We start from the raw sequence: 19,427 nt of genomic DNA, 5'->3' as shown, positions 1-19,427 counted from the left end.
TCTAAATTGGCTCTGAAATAAATAAAATAAAATCACATGTGAATAAATTAGGTTCAGCATTACTGAGAATTAGGAAGACTATATTGGAGTGTGTTTTATGCATGTAGAGAAACCAGTGCCTTAATTTCTTAGTGATCCTTTAACATTTTTTACTTGAAAATCATGGTATTTTTAAGGGCAATATTACTTTGAATCTTTTGAATCAAGTTGAAAAGATGAGGAACTTTAAATCAGGTTTTCTACATCTGTAACTGGACAGTGTTGTGCATCTGTGGTATATCTTCATCAGGTTTTTCTTGTTAAATACCCAGTGGTGACACTATTTATGTTATTAGCCATGTTTTTGGACAATGCAAAGTGACGGCAAAGATTTATATAGTAACAATTTTTTATGTTTCTGGCTTTTGAGTATGATACTTAATTTTCTAAATTTTCACATTAATACCATAACTTCTTTGTACATAATCGTTTTTGTTCTTCATTCTCTTGGAAATAGTACCGTGATTGTATCTTCCGTGAATCTGTAAGAACATTTGCGTCAAGCTTTAATTAGTGAGAATAGGAAGGCTGCAATATAGTTAAAGAGCAATTTGGTTTCCTTGGACTCTTATTGTAAAAAATGATATAAATTGGAAAGTTCAGTATTTGGGTCAAAATTAGAGGAAGTAGAGTTAATTTGTTTGTTTAATTTTATAATTTCCTTGTCATCAGTGAAATAGTAACTTAAGCATAGACAAGTAAATCCGTCAATTTCAAAAACTTTGAAGGTCACATTGAGGTATTAAGCAACTAGCTAAATAAGACCTGATAACAGACAAAAACCAGCCACTAATACTTCACTCTGATGTCGGTGTGTTTTTTAAAAAAAAAAAAAAAACAAAAAAAACAACCCCCCCAACCCAAACAACATTTATGTTCAAAGCAATAGTACACATTATAAATATTCTTGTAAGTCACTAACCTTAAAAACATTGCATTTCTTTTGAATTTATTTCTCTCCACTAACAGAGAATATATACTTTGCAAAGAAAAAAAAGAAGTTCAGTATCATTTATTAGAAAACAGTAAAACGTTTGCTTATGCTGCTTACACGTAGAAATGAGTGCAGGAGGCAAGATGTCACATGCCTGCTTCTTTTAGTGCTAACGTAGGAAACTTCATCCTGTATTCAGTGACTCATTTAAAAATGCAGTTAAGATCTGATAATATAAAACATCTTTTAAAAAATCTCTGCCTATGTACAATTGCCCTCCAGTTGAAACAGGCACAGTTAGCAATATAGCGAGCTTATCAGAAGACCACTTTGACCTTTAATATGCAGGTGTCTGCAGTTTTCTTGCAAGTCTTTATTTGCTGTGCCTGTTGTCCACTTGTCCTGTAGTCATGGAATGTTGGCTATTTTTCCTTTATTTACTGCCTGCTTTCCTCTTTCCTGTTATAATAGCTTCCTCGTTCAAGGTGTTCAGACAAATCTTGAGTATCCTATATAGATTAAACTTAGGGACATCAAGGCTTAACAGTGGTGATTCTGTTTAATATCATTTCAAAATCTTTCACGTGAGATAGAAAATCGACTCCAGTATTGACTTTTGATTCAGGGAACTCAACAGGAGAATTGGAAGATCCTATACTCATTTTGAATAGATTAGAGTTTGAAACATCTTTTGGAAAGGACTACTTTTGGATTTCATACACTTGCATAAGAACACTAAAACTTACTCAAGAGGTCAGTATAGTGGCCAGTGAGGCTTAATGGAAGGAAGCACATGGTGTTCAATGTTTTTAAGAAAACTGAGGGCAGACTTCTGCATATTTGGCCCACTTGATGCTTATAGAGCTCACCTTATTTGGGTTTATTTATCTTTCTTCCATGACAGTTGAAAGTTTCTTGTAAAATACAAACACCATCCTGAGTGCTCATGAATCCCTAGTGATGACTGATAGAGGCATTTGTCTAGGTATTCTTGTTTCTCATTAATGTGTCAGTGAGTCTGTGTCATATGGTAAAGAAGAAGCTGTGCATATTAGAAATTTTACATATTACTGTTCTGTGAAATTAAATGAAAAGACCACCAATTGCATCTATTTTCTAACCCTTTATAGAAGACTATATACTTTATATATACCAAGAGATCCAATGTTAAAGGAAAATAAGTTTTAAAAGACGAATATGTTACAAATTGGATTTTAGCCTCCTTCATAAACTTTTAGATTTATATATTATTACTCTTAAAATTATGGAGAATTTTAGTTAAAATGACACTGGAATTGAATATTTATGAAACCACATTGTATACATGTTGCTAAACCATGTATTCTAACCAAAGATGGCTACATTTTAGATTGCAAAGATCATTAAGCCAGGGATTTGAAAAGCCTGGGAGAAATTCTGTTGCACTTACAGCTTGATAAAAACTTGAGAGAATTTCAAAGGATAGGTGGAGCTTCATATAGTCAAAATTTTTACACTGTCTGGCCTCGTTGTAGTTTTCATGTGCATTTCTCTAGTGATTAAGGATGTTGACCATCTTTTCACATGCTTAATGGCCATTTGTATACCTTCTTTGGAGAAATGTTTATTCAAGTCCTTTGTCCATTTTTGAATCAGGTCTTTGTTTTGACTTTTAGGAGTCCTCTATTCTGGACATCAATCCTTTATCAACTATATGATTTGCAAATATTTTCTCCCATTCTGTGGTTGACTTTTTACTACATTGATGGTGTCTTTGGATGCATAATTTGTAATTTTCATTAAGTCCAATTTGTCTACTTTTTTTGTTATTGTTGTTTGTACCTTTGGTGTTATATCTAAGAAATCACTGCCAAATCCTGTGTCAAGAAGTTTTGCAGTATATATTCTTCTGAAAGTTTTATAGTTGTAGGTCTCACATTTTGTTCTTTCATCCATTTTGAGTTAACTTTTGTATATGGTGTTGGATAAGGGTCTAAATTCATTCTTTTGCTTAGGGCTATCCAGTTTTCCCAGCACCATTTGGTGAAGACTACTTTCCCCATTGAAATAGTCTTTTTTTTTTTTTTTTTGTAGGAGAAGGAAAAAGGAGTTTATTAATTAGGCAACAAATGAGGAGGTTGGCAGACTCCTGTCTCAAAGTACCAATGTCCTCGAATGGTCTTGACAACCATGTCAAAATACATTTGACCACGTAGGTGAGGGTTTATTTTGGGACTCTCTATGCCATACCATTAGTCTATATGTCTGTATTTATGCCAGTACTATACTGTTTTGATTACTGTAGTTTGGTATTAACTTTTAAAATCAGAGATTGAGAGTCCTCCTACTTTGCTCTTTTTCAAAATTGTTTTTGCTATTCTGTGATCCCTTGAGATTTCATATGGATTTTAGGATGGGTTTTTCTATATCTGGAAACAACATCATTGAGATCTGTATAGGTATTGCATTGAATTTGTATTGATAGATCACTTTTGGTGACAGTTGAATGTCCCTTATCTAAAATGCTTGGTATCAGAAGTGTTTTAGATTTTGAATTTTTTCAGAATTTGGAATATTTGCATTATGCTTACTGGTTGATCATCACTGATCTGAAAATCTGAAATGCTCCAATGAGCATTTCCTTTGAGCTTCATGTTGGTACTCAGAAAGGTTTGGATTTTTGGGTGTCTGGATTAGGGATACTCAACCTGTATTGACATCTTAACATTAAAGCTTTCAGTCCATGAACATTGGAATATGTTTCCATTTATTTACATAGTCTTTAATTTCTTTCAACAATGTTTTATAGTTTTCATTGTATAAGTCTCTCACTCTCTCAGTAAATTCTTTACTACATATTTTGTTTCAATACTATTATAAATAGAATTGTTTTTATAATTTTTTTCATACTGTTCCTCACTAGTACATAGCAATGCAACTTATTTTTGTTGACTTTGTATTTTGCTTTGCTGAACTCATTTATTCTAACATGTCTGTTTTTTTTTTTCTGTGTGGAATCTTTAGGGTTTTCTGCATACAAGATCATATCTTCTGTGAATGGAGATAATTTTAATTTTTCCTTTTTTAGTTGTATGCATTTTTTTTCTTTTTCTTGCCTAATTGTTCTGGCTAGAATTTCTAATACTGTGTTGTGTATAAGCAGTGCATGGGCATCCTTCTCTTGTTTTTGATCTTAGAGGAAAAGCTTTCAGTCTTTTACAAAATACTAGCAAACCAATTCTGCAGTGTATTAACAGATTCATACACCATGAGCAAGTGGAATTTCTCCTGGAACGCACGGCAGATTGCTCAACATATGGAAATTGATCAAAGTAATACACTATTAACAGAATAAAGGAAAAAACCCACATGATCATCTCAGCCGATACAGAAAAAGCATTTGACAAAATTTATCACCCATTCATGATAAAAATACTTCATAAACTAGGAATAGAAAGAAACCACTTCAATGTAATAGAAACCATATATGGAAAACCCACGATGAACATCATACTCATCTGCTTTTTACTTAAAGGAGGCTAATAATATCTTTTCAACTATGTGTTAGTAACATTGTATTGATTAATTAGAATTTAAAGGACATTCTAAGGAGCTTTCAGTTTTCTGAGGTATGTTAAAGCTATTTGTTAACAAAATCACCATTTCTCTTATTTCATGAGGTGAGTAGCTTGTCTCTTAACTTTAAAAATTTCCCCCATTGTTTTAAATAGTCTATTGTAGATCTTTATGTATCCTTATGTGACATATCCAAGACCTTATTTTGTCCTGTGTTCATATATAAAAGTACTTTGAATGAATAGAAGTATGGATGAAAGGACTAGTTATATTTAAATTTTTTTTTTCTATTTTTTTAAAACCTCCTATTGTCAAACTATAGATACAGAAATCTAAACCAAACAGTCTTACATCCTGGAGAATAATACACCTACCTGCATACCATCACTTCAAGGATAGAACTTTGCCACCCACTGCAGAGGTCCTTTCCTGTACTTTTACCCAGTTGTAACCTATGCTTTTCTTAAAAGTAGCAGCTGTTGAGATTTTATAGCAATCTTCTTCTCACATTTCTTAAGATCTCTATTACATACATATGTATTCCTGGTCACTGTGATGTAAATGTGATAATATTTTTTAAAGAAATGACATTTTAATTCTCATTTAAACTATAGCTTCCCTATCCCTTTGTTTTTCTTACGCTTTACCTTTTCCTGAACCCAGCCCATATGACCGGTAGGTGTTCTCCTATTTTGAATTTTGATGAGTGCATATTCATGCATGGTGCAGTTCTGTATATTTCTGTATGTCTCTCTGTCCTCTAAGTGGCAGCTGGAACTTGAAGCTTTATTAGATTTAGTTTCATCTTTTTGGCAAAACTGCAGATGGTATGCTTTTTTATCAGACAACACCTAATGTTTGCTTATCTTTTATTTTGTGATGATAGCAGTCATTGATATTTAATGCCTAGATTTGTTAATACATTGGGAGTGGTACAAATTGTGATGTTCTAATTCTATTAATTGGTTTTCATATATTGGAGTATTTCATAAATGTTTTTCTTCATCTACAGTTTATGCAGGGGGTGTAAATGCTTGGGTATTTTTCTTTATCAGTTTTCAAGTGATTGAATTAGTTTTCTATCATCCTCTATAGTTATTAATTAGTGTGTGTATATAAAGATAAAATACCTCATGAGTTTATGGGGATAATTCCAATTCAATATTAATCTATATTTTAGTTCTTTCTCATTGAGAATGTTGGTTCTCAAAGATGCAGCGAGTAATAGAATATTCCATAATTATTCAGTTGTTTTATTCAACAATACACTCTCACTAGCATCAAAGCAATACTATGAACCAATATTATTTTAGTAAAGAGTTAATTTTTTCTATATATCTATTGCCATTCACTCTCCCGTCCTATTTTTTGTTTATGCTACACTTATATAGCCATTATAGATTATGTAGCCATTATGTAATGTAGTCTATTTTAGCCCTTATCTAGTCATAGTTTTATGAGTAGCTATGTGTTTTATGCTATCTCTCATCCTTACATTTATGACTCTAGACTTCTGTCTGAAGCTTGAGCTCTAGTCTATTTCTCAGGAAAGATTAATGGAAAAATTATTTCCAAATTCATGTTGATAACTGCTTATGAGCTTTGTACTTCCATATCAGTTTTGCTGATATCAAATCTTTGACTCCTGTTTTTCTCTTCAATGTCTTAAGTATGTTCTTCCATTTTCTTTTTGTATAAAGTCTGATCATTATTTCATTATATGCCCTTATATGTCTCTATCTTTTTCTTTAGGTGACCAAAGGAATGTTTTTTCTTTAAAGTCTAGTAATTTTACTAGAAAATGCCTTGGTATTGGTTTTTATTGGTAGACATTTACAGTATTTGATATGTAATATACTGTTTATATAAATATGAATTTTAGAAAGGTTTTTTAAACTATAATTTTTAGTATTCTCTTCATCTTGGTTTGTTATGTGTATGGATCATCTTTACCTAATGTCAATATTTGTCACTTTCTATTGAGCCATTTTAATCCTTTTTATTTTTATATTCTTTTTCTCATAAAATATTATCCTGTTAATGTTTGTACTGTGTCCCTCCTAGCTTAATCTTTACTTCTGAAATCTTTTAATTCTTTCCTGAGTTCTCTCACCTAATTTGAGTTCTTCTAAGTCTGAATTACATTGTTCTTTCATGTCTTGTTTCATTCCCTTCATGTCTTTTAGCTTTTGTTGAAATAGTAGGTTAGAGTTTTGATTGATTTGATGGACACATTTTTTTGGTATGCCCCCATGCTGTTTAAAGGTGTTGTTCTGCTTTTTATTCTCATAACAGTTTTGTGTGGTGTTTGACTTTGATACTTCTTCCATTCATTTTTATAAGAAGTTAATTTTATGGAACTTTAATAGGAAGACAATTTTTAAGTCAACTCAAGGAGCTCCCTCTTCTGTTTTGCTTGTGACATCTACAAATATGGCAGCTCAATTGTGAGATTTCCTGGCTTTGTTTCTCTCTTCCACTTTAATATGTACCTTCTCTTTCTTTCATTTTATTTTTTATGTCCTGTGTAGTTTTTATTCTACTACAAATTTTTTTTTTTTTAGTGGAATTCTGTGTGCTAGGAGGGAACTCTGGTGTGCCAATATTGAGAATATACAGTCCCTTCAACTCTAACCAATTCTTTATATTAACTCCACAGAAAGTTATTTGAGTGGGTAAAACCCCTCTGGAAGTCCTGCTTAGATTTTCAGGGAATATCTGTTGGCTAACCTGAGGTTCTTCTATTACCTGTCAAACAACCTGTTTCATTGCTTCCCTCTGCTGCTTCCTGCATCAATTCTGATATGTCAGGTCTTGCATCTTCAGTGGTGGTTCATCTTCATTTGGCTGCATTTTGGAGGTTATGATGATAGCTTTTCTAGGTTAGTTGAAAATGTTGTTCATGAGCGTTTTTTTTTTTTTTTAATCTAGTTTTTTTGTGGGGATTCTTGGAGATTGAAAATGGTATCTCTGCTGTCATTGACATCTTTCAAGAGTTCTCTTTTTGTTTTTCAAAACAAATTTTAAGTGTCTGTATTAGATAAAATCCTACAAGTGAATTGTGGTCTTTCTACCAAAAACTTTCTTTTAATCATTTATCACCTTCAGGGATAAAATTGAGTAATTTCTATTTACTTCCATATGGAAAGAAGTAAATGTATGCATACCTATATTCCCAAATGGAAGTAAGGAGAAAATAACATAAGGTTATGTGCCTATTACCTTAAGGTTCAGGAAAATATGATTTTTCAAAATTTAAAAAATTTAAACATAATTCTACATATTTATGGGGTACATATGATATTTTGATACATGCATACAATGTGTAATGACCAGAGCAGGGTGTTTAGGATATCATCATCTCAAACATTTATCAGTTCCTTGTGTTGGGAGCATTGGAAATCTTGTCTTCTAGCTATTTTGAAGTAGATAATATATCGCTGTTAACTATAGTCACCCTACTGTGCTATTGAGCAATAGAACTTTTTCCTACTATCTAATTGTATGTTTGTACCCATTAACCAACTTCTTTTTATCTTCTCCCTTCCCCCCTTTTCAGCTTCTGGTAACTATCATTCTATTCTCTACCTATATGAGATCAAATTTTTTTAGCTCCCACATGAGTTGAGAACATTCAATAATTATCTTTTTGTGCTTGGCTTGTATCATCTAACATAATGACCTTCAGTTCCATCCATGCTGCTGCAAATGACAGGATTTCCTTCATTTTATAGCTGAATAGCATTCCATTGTGTGTGTATATTACACACACACACACACACATATAATATATACACATACCACATTTTCTTCATCCATTGATGGATCCTAAAGTTGATTCCATTTATTGGACATTATGAATAGTGCTGCAATAAACAGAAGGATGCAGGTATCCTTTTGATATACTGATTTCCTATCTTTTGCATAAACACCCAGTAGTGGGATTGCTGGATTATATGGTAGTTATATTTTTGGCATTTTGAGACCACACCATACTGTTTTCTATAATGGCAGTACTAATTTACATTCCTACCAAGGGTGCATAAGAATTTCTTTTTTCCACATTTCCACGTAAGAATTTTTTTTCTTTTTGAGAATAGCCATTTAACTGGTGTGAGATGATTTCTCATTCTGGTTTTGATTTATATCTCCCTGATAATTAGTGAGGTTGAACATTTTTTCATATACTTGTTGGCCACTTGTATGTCTTCTGAGAAATATCTATTCAGATCTCTTGCCCACTTTTTAATAGAATTATTTGCTTTTTTTCCTTTTGAGTTGTTTGAGTCCCTTGTCAGATGAATAGTTTGCAAATATTTTTTCTCATTCAATAGATTGTTTCTTTACTCTGATTGTTTCCTGTACAGAAGCTTCTTAGTTTAATATAGTCTTATTTGGCTATTGTTGTTTTTGTTGCCTGCACTTTTGAAGTATTATCCATAAAATCTTTGCCTAGACCAATGTTCTGAAGTATTTCCCTTATGTTTTTTTCTTGTAGTTTTATAGTTGTCAGTCTTACGTTTAAATCATTAATCCATTTGAGCCGATGTTTGTAGAGGGTGAGAAGTGTGGGGTCTAGTTTCATTCTTCTGCATATGAATGTTCAGTTTTCCCAGCAGCATTTATTGATGAGGGTGTCCTTTCCCCAGTGTATGTCCTTGGCACCTTTTTTGAAAAGCAGTTGACTGTAAAGATGTGGATTCATTTCTGGGTTCTTTGTTCTGTCCATTGGTTTATATGTTTGTTTTTATAATAGTACCATGCTGTTTTCATTATTATAGCTTTGTAGTTTGGTTCTACATGAATTTTAGGATTGTTTTTCTGTTTCTGTTAAGAATGTCCGTGGTATTTTGATAGGGATTGCACTGACTCTGTAGCTTGATATGGTCATTTTAACAGCAATCTTCTGATGCATGAGCTTGAGATGTCTTTCAATTTGTGTCCCCTCCAATTTCTTTCATTAGTGTTCTGGAGGTTTTGTTGTAGAGGTCTTTCACTTATTTGGTTAAATTTATTCCTAGTTATTTATTTATTTATTTTTTGGTAGCTATGTAAATGGGACTGCTTTCTTGATTTCTTTTTCAGCTACTTTGTTATTGGTGTATAGAAACACTAGTTATTTTTGTATGTTGATTTTGTATGCTGCAACTTCTCTGAATAAGACAAATTCTAGAGTTCTAAGACTTTTTTGGTGGATCCTTTAGGGTTTTTCTAAATATAAAATCATGCCCTTTACAGGAGGGACAATTTGACTTCCTCTTTTCCAACTTGGATGCTTTTTTTCTTTCTTTTCCTTGATTGCTGTGGCTGTGACATTCGGTACTATGTTGAATGGAAGTGGTGAAAGTGGGCATCCTTGTCTTGTATACCAGCTCTTAGACCAAAGGGCTTCAGCTTTCCCCCATTTTATTATTTTGAGGTATGTGTTGAATTTCATCAAATGCTTTTTCTGTGTCTGTTGAGATCATATGGTTTTTGTCCTTCATTCTGTTGATGTATCACATTTATTAATGTGCATATATTGAACCATCTTTGTATCCTGGGGATGAATCCTGCTTAATTATGGTGTTATCTTTTTGATATGTTTTTGGATTTGGTTTACTAGCATTTTGTTGAGGATTTTTGCATCTATGTTCGTCAGGGATATTGGCCTATAGGTTTTCTTTTTTTGTTGTATCCTTTTCTGGTTTTGGTGTTAGCATAATTCTGACCTCATAGAATGCATTAGGGAGAATTCTCAAGTTTTTTGGAATAGTTTGAGGAGAATTGCTATTATTTCTTTGTAAGTTTGGTAGAATTCAGCAAAGCCATCCCATCCTAGGCTTTCGCTTGTTGGGAGAATTTTTATTACTGATTAAATCTCATTAGTCATTACCAATCTAAGTTATTGCATTTTACTGGTTCAGTCATGGTAGATAGTATGGGTACAGGAATTTATCCATTTCCCCTAGGTTTTCTACTTTGTTAGTGTGTAGTTGTTCATAATAGTCTAATGATCCTTTGCATTTCTGTGATATCAGTTAAATGTGTTTCTGTTTTGTTTTTGATTTTTTCTTTTTTCTCTCTGTTTTCATGGTTAGTACAGCTAGCAGTTTATCAATTTTTATATTTTTTAAAAAAAACTCAACTTTTTGTTTTGTTGATCCCTTGTGTTAGTGCTTTAGTCTCTGTTTCCATTAGTTCTGGTCTGATCTTTTTTTTTTTTTTTCCTTCTACTAATTTTGGGTTTGGTTTGTTTTTGCTTTCTAGCTCCTTGAAGTGCATTATTAGGTTGCTATATATTAAAGCCTAATAAACTTGAAATTACATTATGTTGAAAGTATTTTTTTAAGGCTGATCTTACTATTATTTACTTTTTCTTTTATAAAATACAGATTTAGGATATATATTTTAGCTTGGCTTCTTGATAGTTGTTACTGTATTTTTATATTTACAGTTATTTGGCTTGAAAGAAAAATGACTACATTTTTTATTCCTTTTTGTAAAATAAGATTCTACTGATAAGTTTTTGATTTCTTTCTCAATATCTTCTTTTTTATGGTCCTTTTATTTAACAATGTTAATTTTTATTCAGATTGAAGTCAGAGAATGTGTATATTAGTTTGCCAGAGCTTCCATAACAAAATATCAAGACTTGGATAGCTTAAGTAAGAGTTTCTCACAATTTTGGATGCTGGAAGTCTGATATTAAGGTTTTGGCAGGCTTAGTTTCTTCTCAAGTCTCCTCTCTCTTTGGCTAGAAGTTGGCTTCTTCTCCTTTGTCTTCATATAGTCTTCCCTCTGTACATGTCTGTGTTCAGATTTCCTCTTCTAACAAGGACATTCAACAGATTAGGGCCCACTCCGGTGACCTCATTTTAATTAGATTATGTCTGTAAAGGCCCTGACTCCAAATATAATCCCATTCTGAGGTACTGGTGGGTGGGAATCTAATGTCCTAATTTAGGAGGGTACACAATTCAGCCCATAACAATGTGTGTGAGTTGTGATCCCAGCACAGAGCCTGGAAACAATAAATCTTTCATATCTTATCATTGGTACTGTGTTCCAAAGCTTAAGATGTACTGGGAAATAATAAGTTGGAGTTTATCAGTTTGTGATTTTGTGGCAGAGAAAGACGAAGAAAAAATACAATGTAGAAAGTACAACAAAAGAAAAATAAAAATGCAAAACATTGTTAGAGGAAAACAATCTTCTATGATGCTAACTTCACATAGATTTGGCTTAGAAAGCTTAAAGTTATGCCTGTGAGCTTGGGCAACTTACTTGCTTTATAGACTCCTTTTATACATCCATAAAACAGGGACAATAATTCTCACTACTTGGTTGTCATAAAGAGTAAATAAAATAATGTATGAAAGTATCTATCATAGTAAAAAGCAAAGACAATACTAAAAATACATATCAATATTATTGCATGAGCACTAAATAATTATAATATATCCATTGACCATCAGAATAATTGCTGGCTGTAAGGAACTGGCATGGCTCTGTTGGTATATAATGCCTGGAAATCACCTCTGTGAATTAACTTATTAGGATCATATTATCTGTAGATTTCTCTTTTTCTGAAACCCTATATTGAAGGGCCTTTCTTAGGAACACTCAGATTCAGTAATGCAGTGATTTCTACCTAAATACAAAGAATACTGGGTGTGTGCATTTATGTGTTTGAGAGAGATATTTTTATGTATTACAATTAGGGGGTTGGAGATGTGGGAATATTGTAGTTTAAAAAAGCCTCCATGGTGATTCTGTTACCTCTGCATACCCCTTTCTTCCATGCCTGCCTCCATACACACCAAAATGCATCTGAAATGCTGGTTATAGTCATTATACCAGGTTGTTCTTGATGTGGACCTTATTGGAGAATTAGGTAAGGAAGTGAAATGGCACTGCAGGCAGGGGGAACAAGTATGTTAGTTCCAAAGTATATTCAGGAAATTGTAGGTAGGATGGTTTCATTGAAAAATAAGGTATTAATCATAATCATATAATGCCTTACATAAGATAAAAGGAGGTGGGAATGCTATAATGAGGACCTGGGAATTATTAGTTATCTGGTGAAGAATGCTTAGACTTTTGCCAGTGTAATGAGGCTCTACCTAAAAACACTAAGAGGGGAAATGAAGGTAGATATGGATATAGATATAAAGAGTTGACTCACAATGTTACGGAGATTGCTAAGTCCAAAATCTGTGGAGCCAATGTCTCAGGCTTTCAACTGATTGGATGAGTTTCATCCATATTGTGAAGGGCAGTCTACTTTACTCAATTTACCTACTTATATGTTATTTTCATCCAAAGATACCTTCATAGAAGCACTTACAATAATGTTTAACCAAATATCTGGGCATCATGTGGCCCAGTCAGGTTGCTGCAGAAAATTGACCATCAAAGTCAGTAAAATAAAATTAAGTTGTGTTTTATTTCTTGTTTGGCATAATTATTATTGGCAATTATATACATACTTTGACCATTTAGAAGTTCTCAAGCATGGGGATGAGGTATTAACTGAAAAGTTTAGGCTTATTAATTAATGCTTATAGTTTCTAATACAAACCTGTGGAGTTTAAATCATATTCTTGTATGAATTTTCTCTCTGTTAAGTTACATTGAGGTAAATTACACTTAGATGCTATAGATAAATTAAGAGTTATTCAGTGTAAATTATAGTATGTGTTAAAATAATTTTGGGGGAGGCTTACTAGCTTTGACATCAAAATATTTTACCATCTGTCACTGGTGGCCTTTTAAGAAGATTTTAAGAAGTTATTTAAAAAAAATTAGGGTAGCATGAAAGCTAAAACTCGAGGCAAATATTAGTCATCAAGTTGACAAGTCATATAATTTAATGGTAAACTTAATATTTTTATAATTTATCCTTAGGTCTTTTTGTGGGGGAGAACAAAGAGTAGATTCTTGTTAGAGCTTTTATGATTCTGGGATGTAAAATGATATTATGATTCTCCTTGGTGTGGTGTTTTTATTTTAACCTCTAAAAATTTCTAGGAAGTACTTTATTAATAGAACAGAAGATTAAGAATTCTAAAGGCTTCTCTTCTCATTTTGATTTCATCATTAACCTCAAGGAAGTTGCTAAATACTTTGTTTGCTTTGAGATTAAATAGGATTAATCATTATGTTCAGAAAGTGTTTTATGCTTCATGAAAAAATGAATTTTAAATGTTATGTACTTTTTTCCCCTCTTCATGAGCTGAGGAATCCCAGAATAACTCTGAGATTGAGGAGGTACAATTTATTGGAGCACTGTTCCTATCATTATATTCATTCCCATTTTGAACTTCCAAGTACAGTAATTATTTTTCTCTTTCTTAAAAAGATCCTAAGTAAATTAACATTCCCACTTAAAATTGTCAGTGCATGTTTGTGAAATTATTAATAGGAATCACATGTTTCAGCCTAGATCTGGTAGGCAAGCTAAGATATAAACAATGAGAATTAGTGGGTATCTATTTTAAAGATATTCAAGTACGAAAACCTAGGACTGTTATTCAATGTATATTCCATTATTACATATGACTATTGCGTATTTGGTGAAATGTGGAAATTTGAAAGGAGGGCTTAGTGGAATGAAGTTTATATGGATTGTTTACCAAAACCTCAAATATTAAGACCATGAGAGAGCATTTGAAGTCAGAAATGGGTCATATTTGAGTAGACAAAAGGAATCTCAACTTATGTTCTTAAATGAATGTATGTGTCCATAACAATAATAATTGTGCCAACATTTATTGGGTATTTCTTCTACCAGGCACTATGCGTAATTTTACACAATTTATTTAATCCTCATTACAATCCCATAATGTAGAGCCTTTTATTAATTCATATGTCTCCAACCTTTCTTATATATTATATATTTTAAGTAAGATGACAGTGTTTTGTAACACTACGAAAGCTGAATCTTAAAAATCTTTGTACTGGTTGGCAAACTCACTAGAGGCAGTCAGTTCTTACTCAGCTTTTAGCTGACAGTTCCTAACACACTGAAGGCATCAAAAAATGAATGAAGGACTCTTCTAATTCAAATCCTTGCCCTTAAACTGTCCTTTTACAGATGTGTGCTTAATAATAACCTTCTCCTTATAGGCAATTTGACTTTGCATAGAAATTGATCTTTAGTCTCTTATTTCACACATGTGAAATACTGCCAAAGTATGAACATACTGCTTTCAGCATCTGTTCAGATATTGAATTGAAGGTATATAAAATTTTAGAAATTGTATTTGCCTTAATACAATAATTTAATGAATATTGTTGAACACCTACCTATCAAGTTCCTTATATTTGTAATTGTTAAATATATGTTACTTTCTTTTCCTTGTGTCACCTTTAATGATGTTGGGTGAGCAATTGCTTACTTGTAAAGCCTGAAGAGACATGCAGATAAAAGTAGTAGTTTGGTAGGTTTGGGTTTCTTTAAAAGTTATACAAAGACTTTGATATTTTTGATGTAAATTTGGGTCAACATTTTTTTCTCACTAAACTTGCTATCCTCCAATTGCTACACTTGCAAAAGATTAAAGAAAACTGCTGAATTACCCAGAAAAGTTATTCCATTTTTAATGAATTCATCAGCTACAGTTGGCAATATATACTTACATTTCTTTTATAAAGAAATCTTTTTTATAATCCCCACACTATATAAAATCAGTGCAATACCTAGGCAGAAATTTTCTGTCTGGCTGTATATCAGAATTACTTTTGGAACTCACAGAAGTACAGGGTAGAATCATGTTGGATGGGCTACAAGCATGTGTATTTGAAGAAAGGAAAACAAAAAGATACTTATAGCTGATTCAGATATAAAACCAGTTGAGAACCATTGAATTAAAATAGAGAGGTGAGGGAGATTTTGAATGACTGTAGGCAGATTGAGGATTTATCATTATTAGTAGCAAAGGACATATCATTTGGTCCATAAACACTGGACCAGAAAGTGGCCAGTCTGGTGCAGACCACTATGGAATACAAATAGCTGGGAATTAGAAGAGATTAGCTGACAATACAGAAACCAGCATGATAAAAGATCCACCACATTTATTTTGTTAGTTTGCCTTGAATCTATATCCTTACTTATGTTTTGCTCACTTGAACTTCAATGAACAGAGGTGAATTTTATAGTCTCCTATTAATATATTTTTGTGTATTTTTCCTTATATTTGCTTTTTTTCAGGGGGGGAGACTTCTTAATTTTAATATAATTTCAAACTTAATTATGCAAGAATGACACAAATCACTTCCATATCTTTTACCTAGATGCACTGGTTTACCAGTTTTCATTTTGCTTCATTTGCTTTATTTCTGTGCATATTCACCTATCTTTCTCTCTTGCTCTTCCCCTCTCAACCTACAGTAGTGTTTTAAGCCACCAAATTTATAGTATTTGCTACATAGCAATCTAATAAAAATAGTAAAATTTTATACAATCCATGGGTGAAATAAGAAATTAGAAAATATTTACAATGAGAGAAAATGAAAGAAATCTTTTAAACTGAAAATAAAGTGATTTAATTTGAATAAAAATAATAGTGTTTGAGGTACAGCTGAAGCTGTTATTAGAGGAAACCTTAGAGCCTTAAATGTAAATGTTACCAAAAAAGGAAAAGCAGAAAGTCAACAACTTATTTTTTAAAGAAATTGGGAAAGAATAGTAAATGAAGCCCAAAGATAGCAGAAGGAAGAAAATACGAAGAAAATTTAGAAACTTGTGAACTAAAAAACAAACATACAAGAGAATCAACAAAGATTTTTCTGGAAGATGTTAATAAAATTGGATAAGACCTTGGCAAGAGTGCTCATAAAATAATATTAAAGGCTCGAGTAATCAGTATCAGAGATGAAAAAGGAACATCAATGCAGTTCCTGTAGACAACAAAATAAGATGTTGTGAACAACTTTATGCTAGTAGTCAAGAGAATTTAGATGAAATGAATGTTCTTTGGGAAATACAATTTACTAAACTTAGAAAATAGAGAATATGAATGCTCATTTATCCATTTAAAATATTGAATCTGTAATTAAAAACTCCTCCCACAAAGAGACAGTTGGCTTTTACTGGTAAATTCTCTAACACCATTCAAAAGAAGAAATAACATCAATCTTAGACACTTTCCCTGAGAATAGAAAAAGAACACTTCTTACTCATTATGTGAGGATAGTATAACTGTTTAATAAAAATATAGTAGGACCTTACAAGAAAGTAAATTTATGGACTAAATTTGTCATGACCATAGAAGTGATATTCTAAATTTTTATTATCAGATAAAATTATAGATTGGAAAGATGGAAATAAAACTTAGTTATTCACAATCAATACATTTATAGAGAATTTAAAATTTATAAAACATTAGTGTTTATAAGTAACTTAGCAAGGTTACTGACTAAAAGGTCTATATAAAAATGTATTTTTATATGTAACAAATAGGAAATTAAAAATATCAGCTTATAGTAGCATCAACAAATAGGAATAAATCTAACTAAAACTGAAAGGACTCTGCACTGGAAACTGAAACACTTATGAAAGAAATTAAGGAAAATCTCAGGATAAGGAGGGATATATCATATTCATTGGAAGGCTTATTTTAAAGAGATCATTTTTGTCTAAAACTCAACAGCTAAACACAGCAAGTAAGTACAGGTTTCAGCATACTAGGGTTTTGTTCCATGTTTTGTATGAAACTTAACATTGGAATTTTTTTCTTTTTAACCTCAGAGAGAATTTCACAAGAAATTTGTGTAGTTATGGACTCAAAAGAAGGTGAAGAACACATAGGTCGTATTCTTGAAGAAGTGCTGAAAAGTGAATTAAATGTAAGTATTCAAAGACTGAGTTTGATGAATTTTGCCAAAAATTTTTATAATATGAAGATATGTACCTTGAAAAGATATAAAAATCCTTCCATCCTAATATTCTTATCATTTTGCCTTTGTGAGATCCTTTGGTCTGCCAACACTTAGGACTTGAAATACACTACATCCCCTTTTCAATTCCTTTTGTGGATATTTTCCCCATCTGAGAAGTTTTGGAATTAACGACAGACAAGAAGAGCTAAGGAATGAATATGATCTCCTGAATTAAATGCAGTTCTATCCAATATAAACTAGTATTGCAAAATTTTAAATTCTAACAAAGAAAAGTCAGTGGCTAATTTGTTGATATTTTTATGTTGATAGGTTCATAGTATAACTCTAGGTAACCTGTTGTGCAATCTGACAAAACATACTGAATATAAATAAGTTTTAGGAGACATGATCCTACTAAAGAGAGATAGAATCATCTTGCCATATTATTCAAAACTTCTGAAATGGCACATAAGCTTCTACAAGACTTCCTTTTTCTATCTTTCCTTTCCCCCTTGATTATGCCTTTCCCCTCCTACCCCTTCCTTCCCCTGTCTCTTGACTATAGAAATTTTCAATCATATACCTAAAAAGAGAGAATACTATTATGAACTCATGTATCCATTACCTAGCTTCAATAATTATCAACTCATGGCCTATCTTAATTCCACTGTAACTCCACTCATTTCCCCCAGATTATTTTGAACAAATCTCAGATATCATATTTCATCTGGAAGAAAGGTTTCCTCTGTTAAAATATAACCATAATATAATTATCACACCCAGAAATATCAGCACTTATTCCTTAATGTCAACGGTGTTCCTTTTTCTCCAATATGCTTACACATTGTTTTCCCACTCATTTATTAGTATACCAACAACACCCATGAATTACCACTGGTTAGTATGTTTCATAAGGCTCTTTAATTCTATAGCTTTTCTCGCCATTAAAAAAAAATTGGGGTGAAGATACAGGGTAAGTACATTGTCGTACAGAGTTGCCCACAGGGTGAGTTTTCATGGACACAATATTCCCCAGTTCTTCCACGTGAATATAATTATTCAAAATCTTCAAGGTGATTTTGGCTAGATAAAAAAAAGAATCTTGATTCAAAGATTTTTTTTTTATTGAGCATTTTAAATATGCTACTCTGTTTTCTTCTCTCAAAGTATTTTGGTCAAGTGTGATGAAAGTCTGATTTTCTTTGTCATACGAATGACTAGTCTCTTTGGATAGTAAAATAATTTTTTTCCTTTCAAGTCCAGTTGTTTTACTAGCATTTTCTCAATTATGGCTTCTCAGTTGATATCCTTAAGTACACAATTCTGTAATTTCAAATCTTCATGAAAATTTTTATGGCATTATTGTTTTTAGTATTTTATGTTTCATTACTTTAGTTTTTTCTTCATTGATTCTTTTTTTTTTATTTCAGCTCATTATGGGGGTACAAAAGTTCAGGTTATATATATTGCCCATGCCTCCCCATCCCCCCGAATCTGAGCTTCAAGGTTATCTGTTCTTTTCCCATCCTATCATAGCTATTAATTTCTTTTGGATATTTTTAATCTTTTAATTTCTTTTTGATTAGAAAATTTTTTTCTCTCTTGTATTTCTTTAGGCATTATCTTTTGTATTTATCCACTTCTGTCGTCTTTGTAATTTATAGCCCTCATTTATAGAATAATTTTTTCAATTTTTCTGTTCTTATCACATTGTTTCACAAAGCCACATTATTCAAATTCTGATTTTTATAGTTATATCATTTTCTTAAGTACTTCTAGCTTACTAAATATTGGGTTTCAGTCTTCTGAATAGGTCTTTCTGATGTACATGTATTGCCTGTAGGGATAGTATTTTGTTCTTTTTTATTTCTTATATTAAATATATGAGATTTGAGATCCTCTCCTGTTGTTCCTTTTTGAGTAAGAGAGTTTTATCTGTCTTTAGGAGGGAAGGGGTAGGTAAAAATAATTTTTCTAGCTTCGTGGCATAATGCTGGTTCTTTAGTTGTTTTTAGGGAAAGATGAAAGATAT

General features: G+C 32.0%; 1 protein-coding gene across 2 annotated transcripts in view; it reads left to right on the top strand.

Moving 5' to 3' along the window:
- The window catches only part of CRPPA (CDP-L-ribitol pyrophosphorylase A), a 240,872-nt gene that overhangs the window by 88,028 nt on the left and 133,417 nt on the right, over positions 1-19,427 (top strand). For both annotated transcript variants that reach the window (XM_045564077.1, XM_045564078.1), the window contains exon 6: positions 17,265-17,362. In XM_045564077.1, the coding sequence (XP_045420033.1) occupies positions 17,265-17,362 (98 nt within the window). The remainder of the gene's footprint in view (positions 1-17,264; positions 17,363-19,427) is intronic.

The sequence above is a fragment of the Lemur catta genome, chromosome 11 (assembly GCF_020740605.2).
Source record: "Lemur catta isolate mLemCat1 chromosome 11, mLemCat1.pri, whole genome shotgun sequence".
Classification (NCBI taxonomy): Eukaryota; Metazoa; Chordata; class Mammalia; order Primates; family Lemuridae; genus Lemur; species Lemur catta.
Note: the sequence above shows the minus strand (reverse complement) of the source record. Positions and strands in the feature narration are given on the sequence as shown.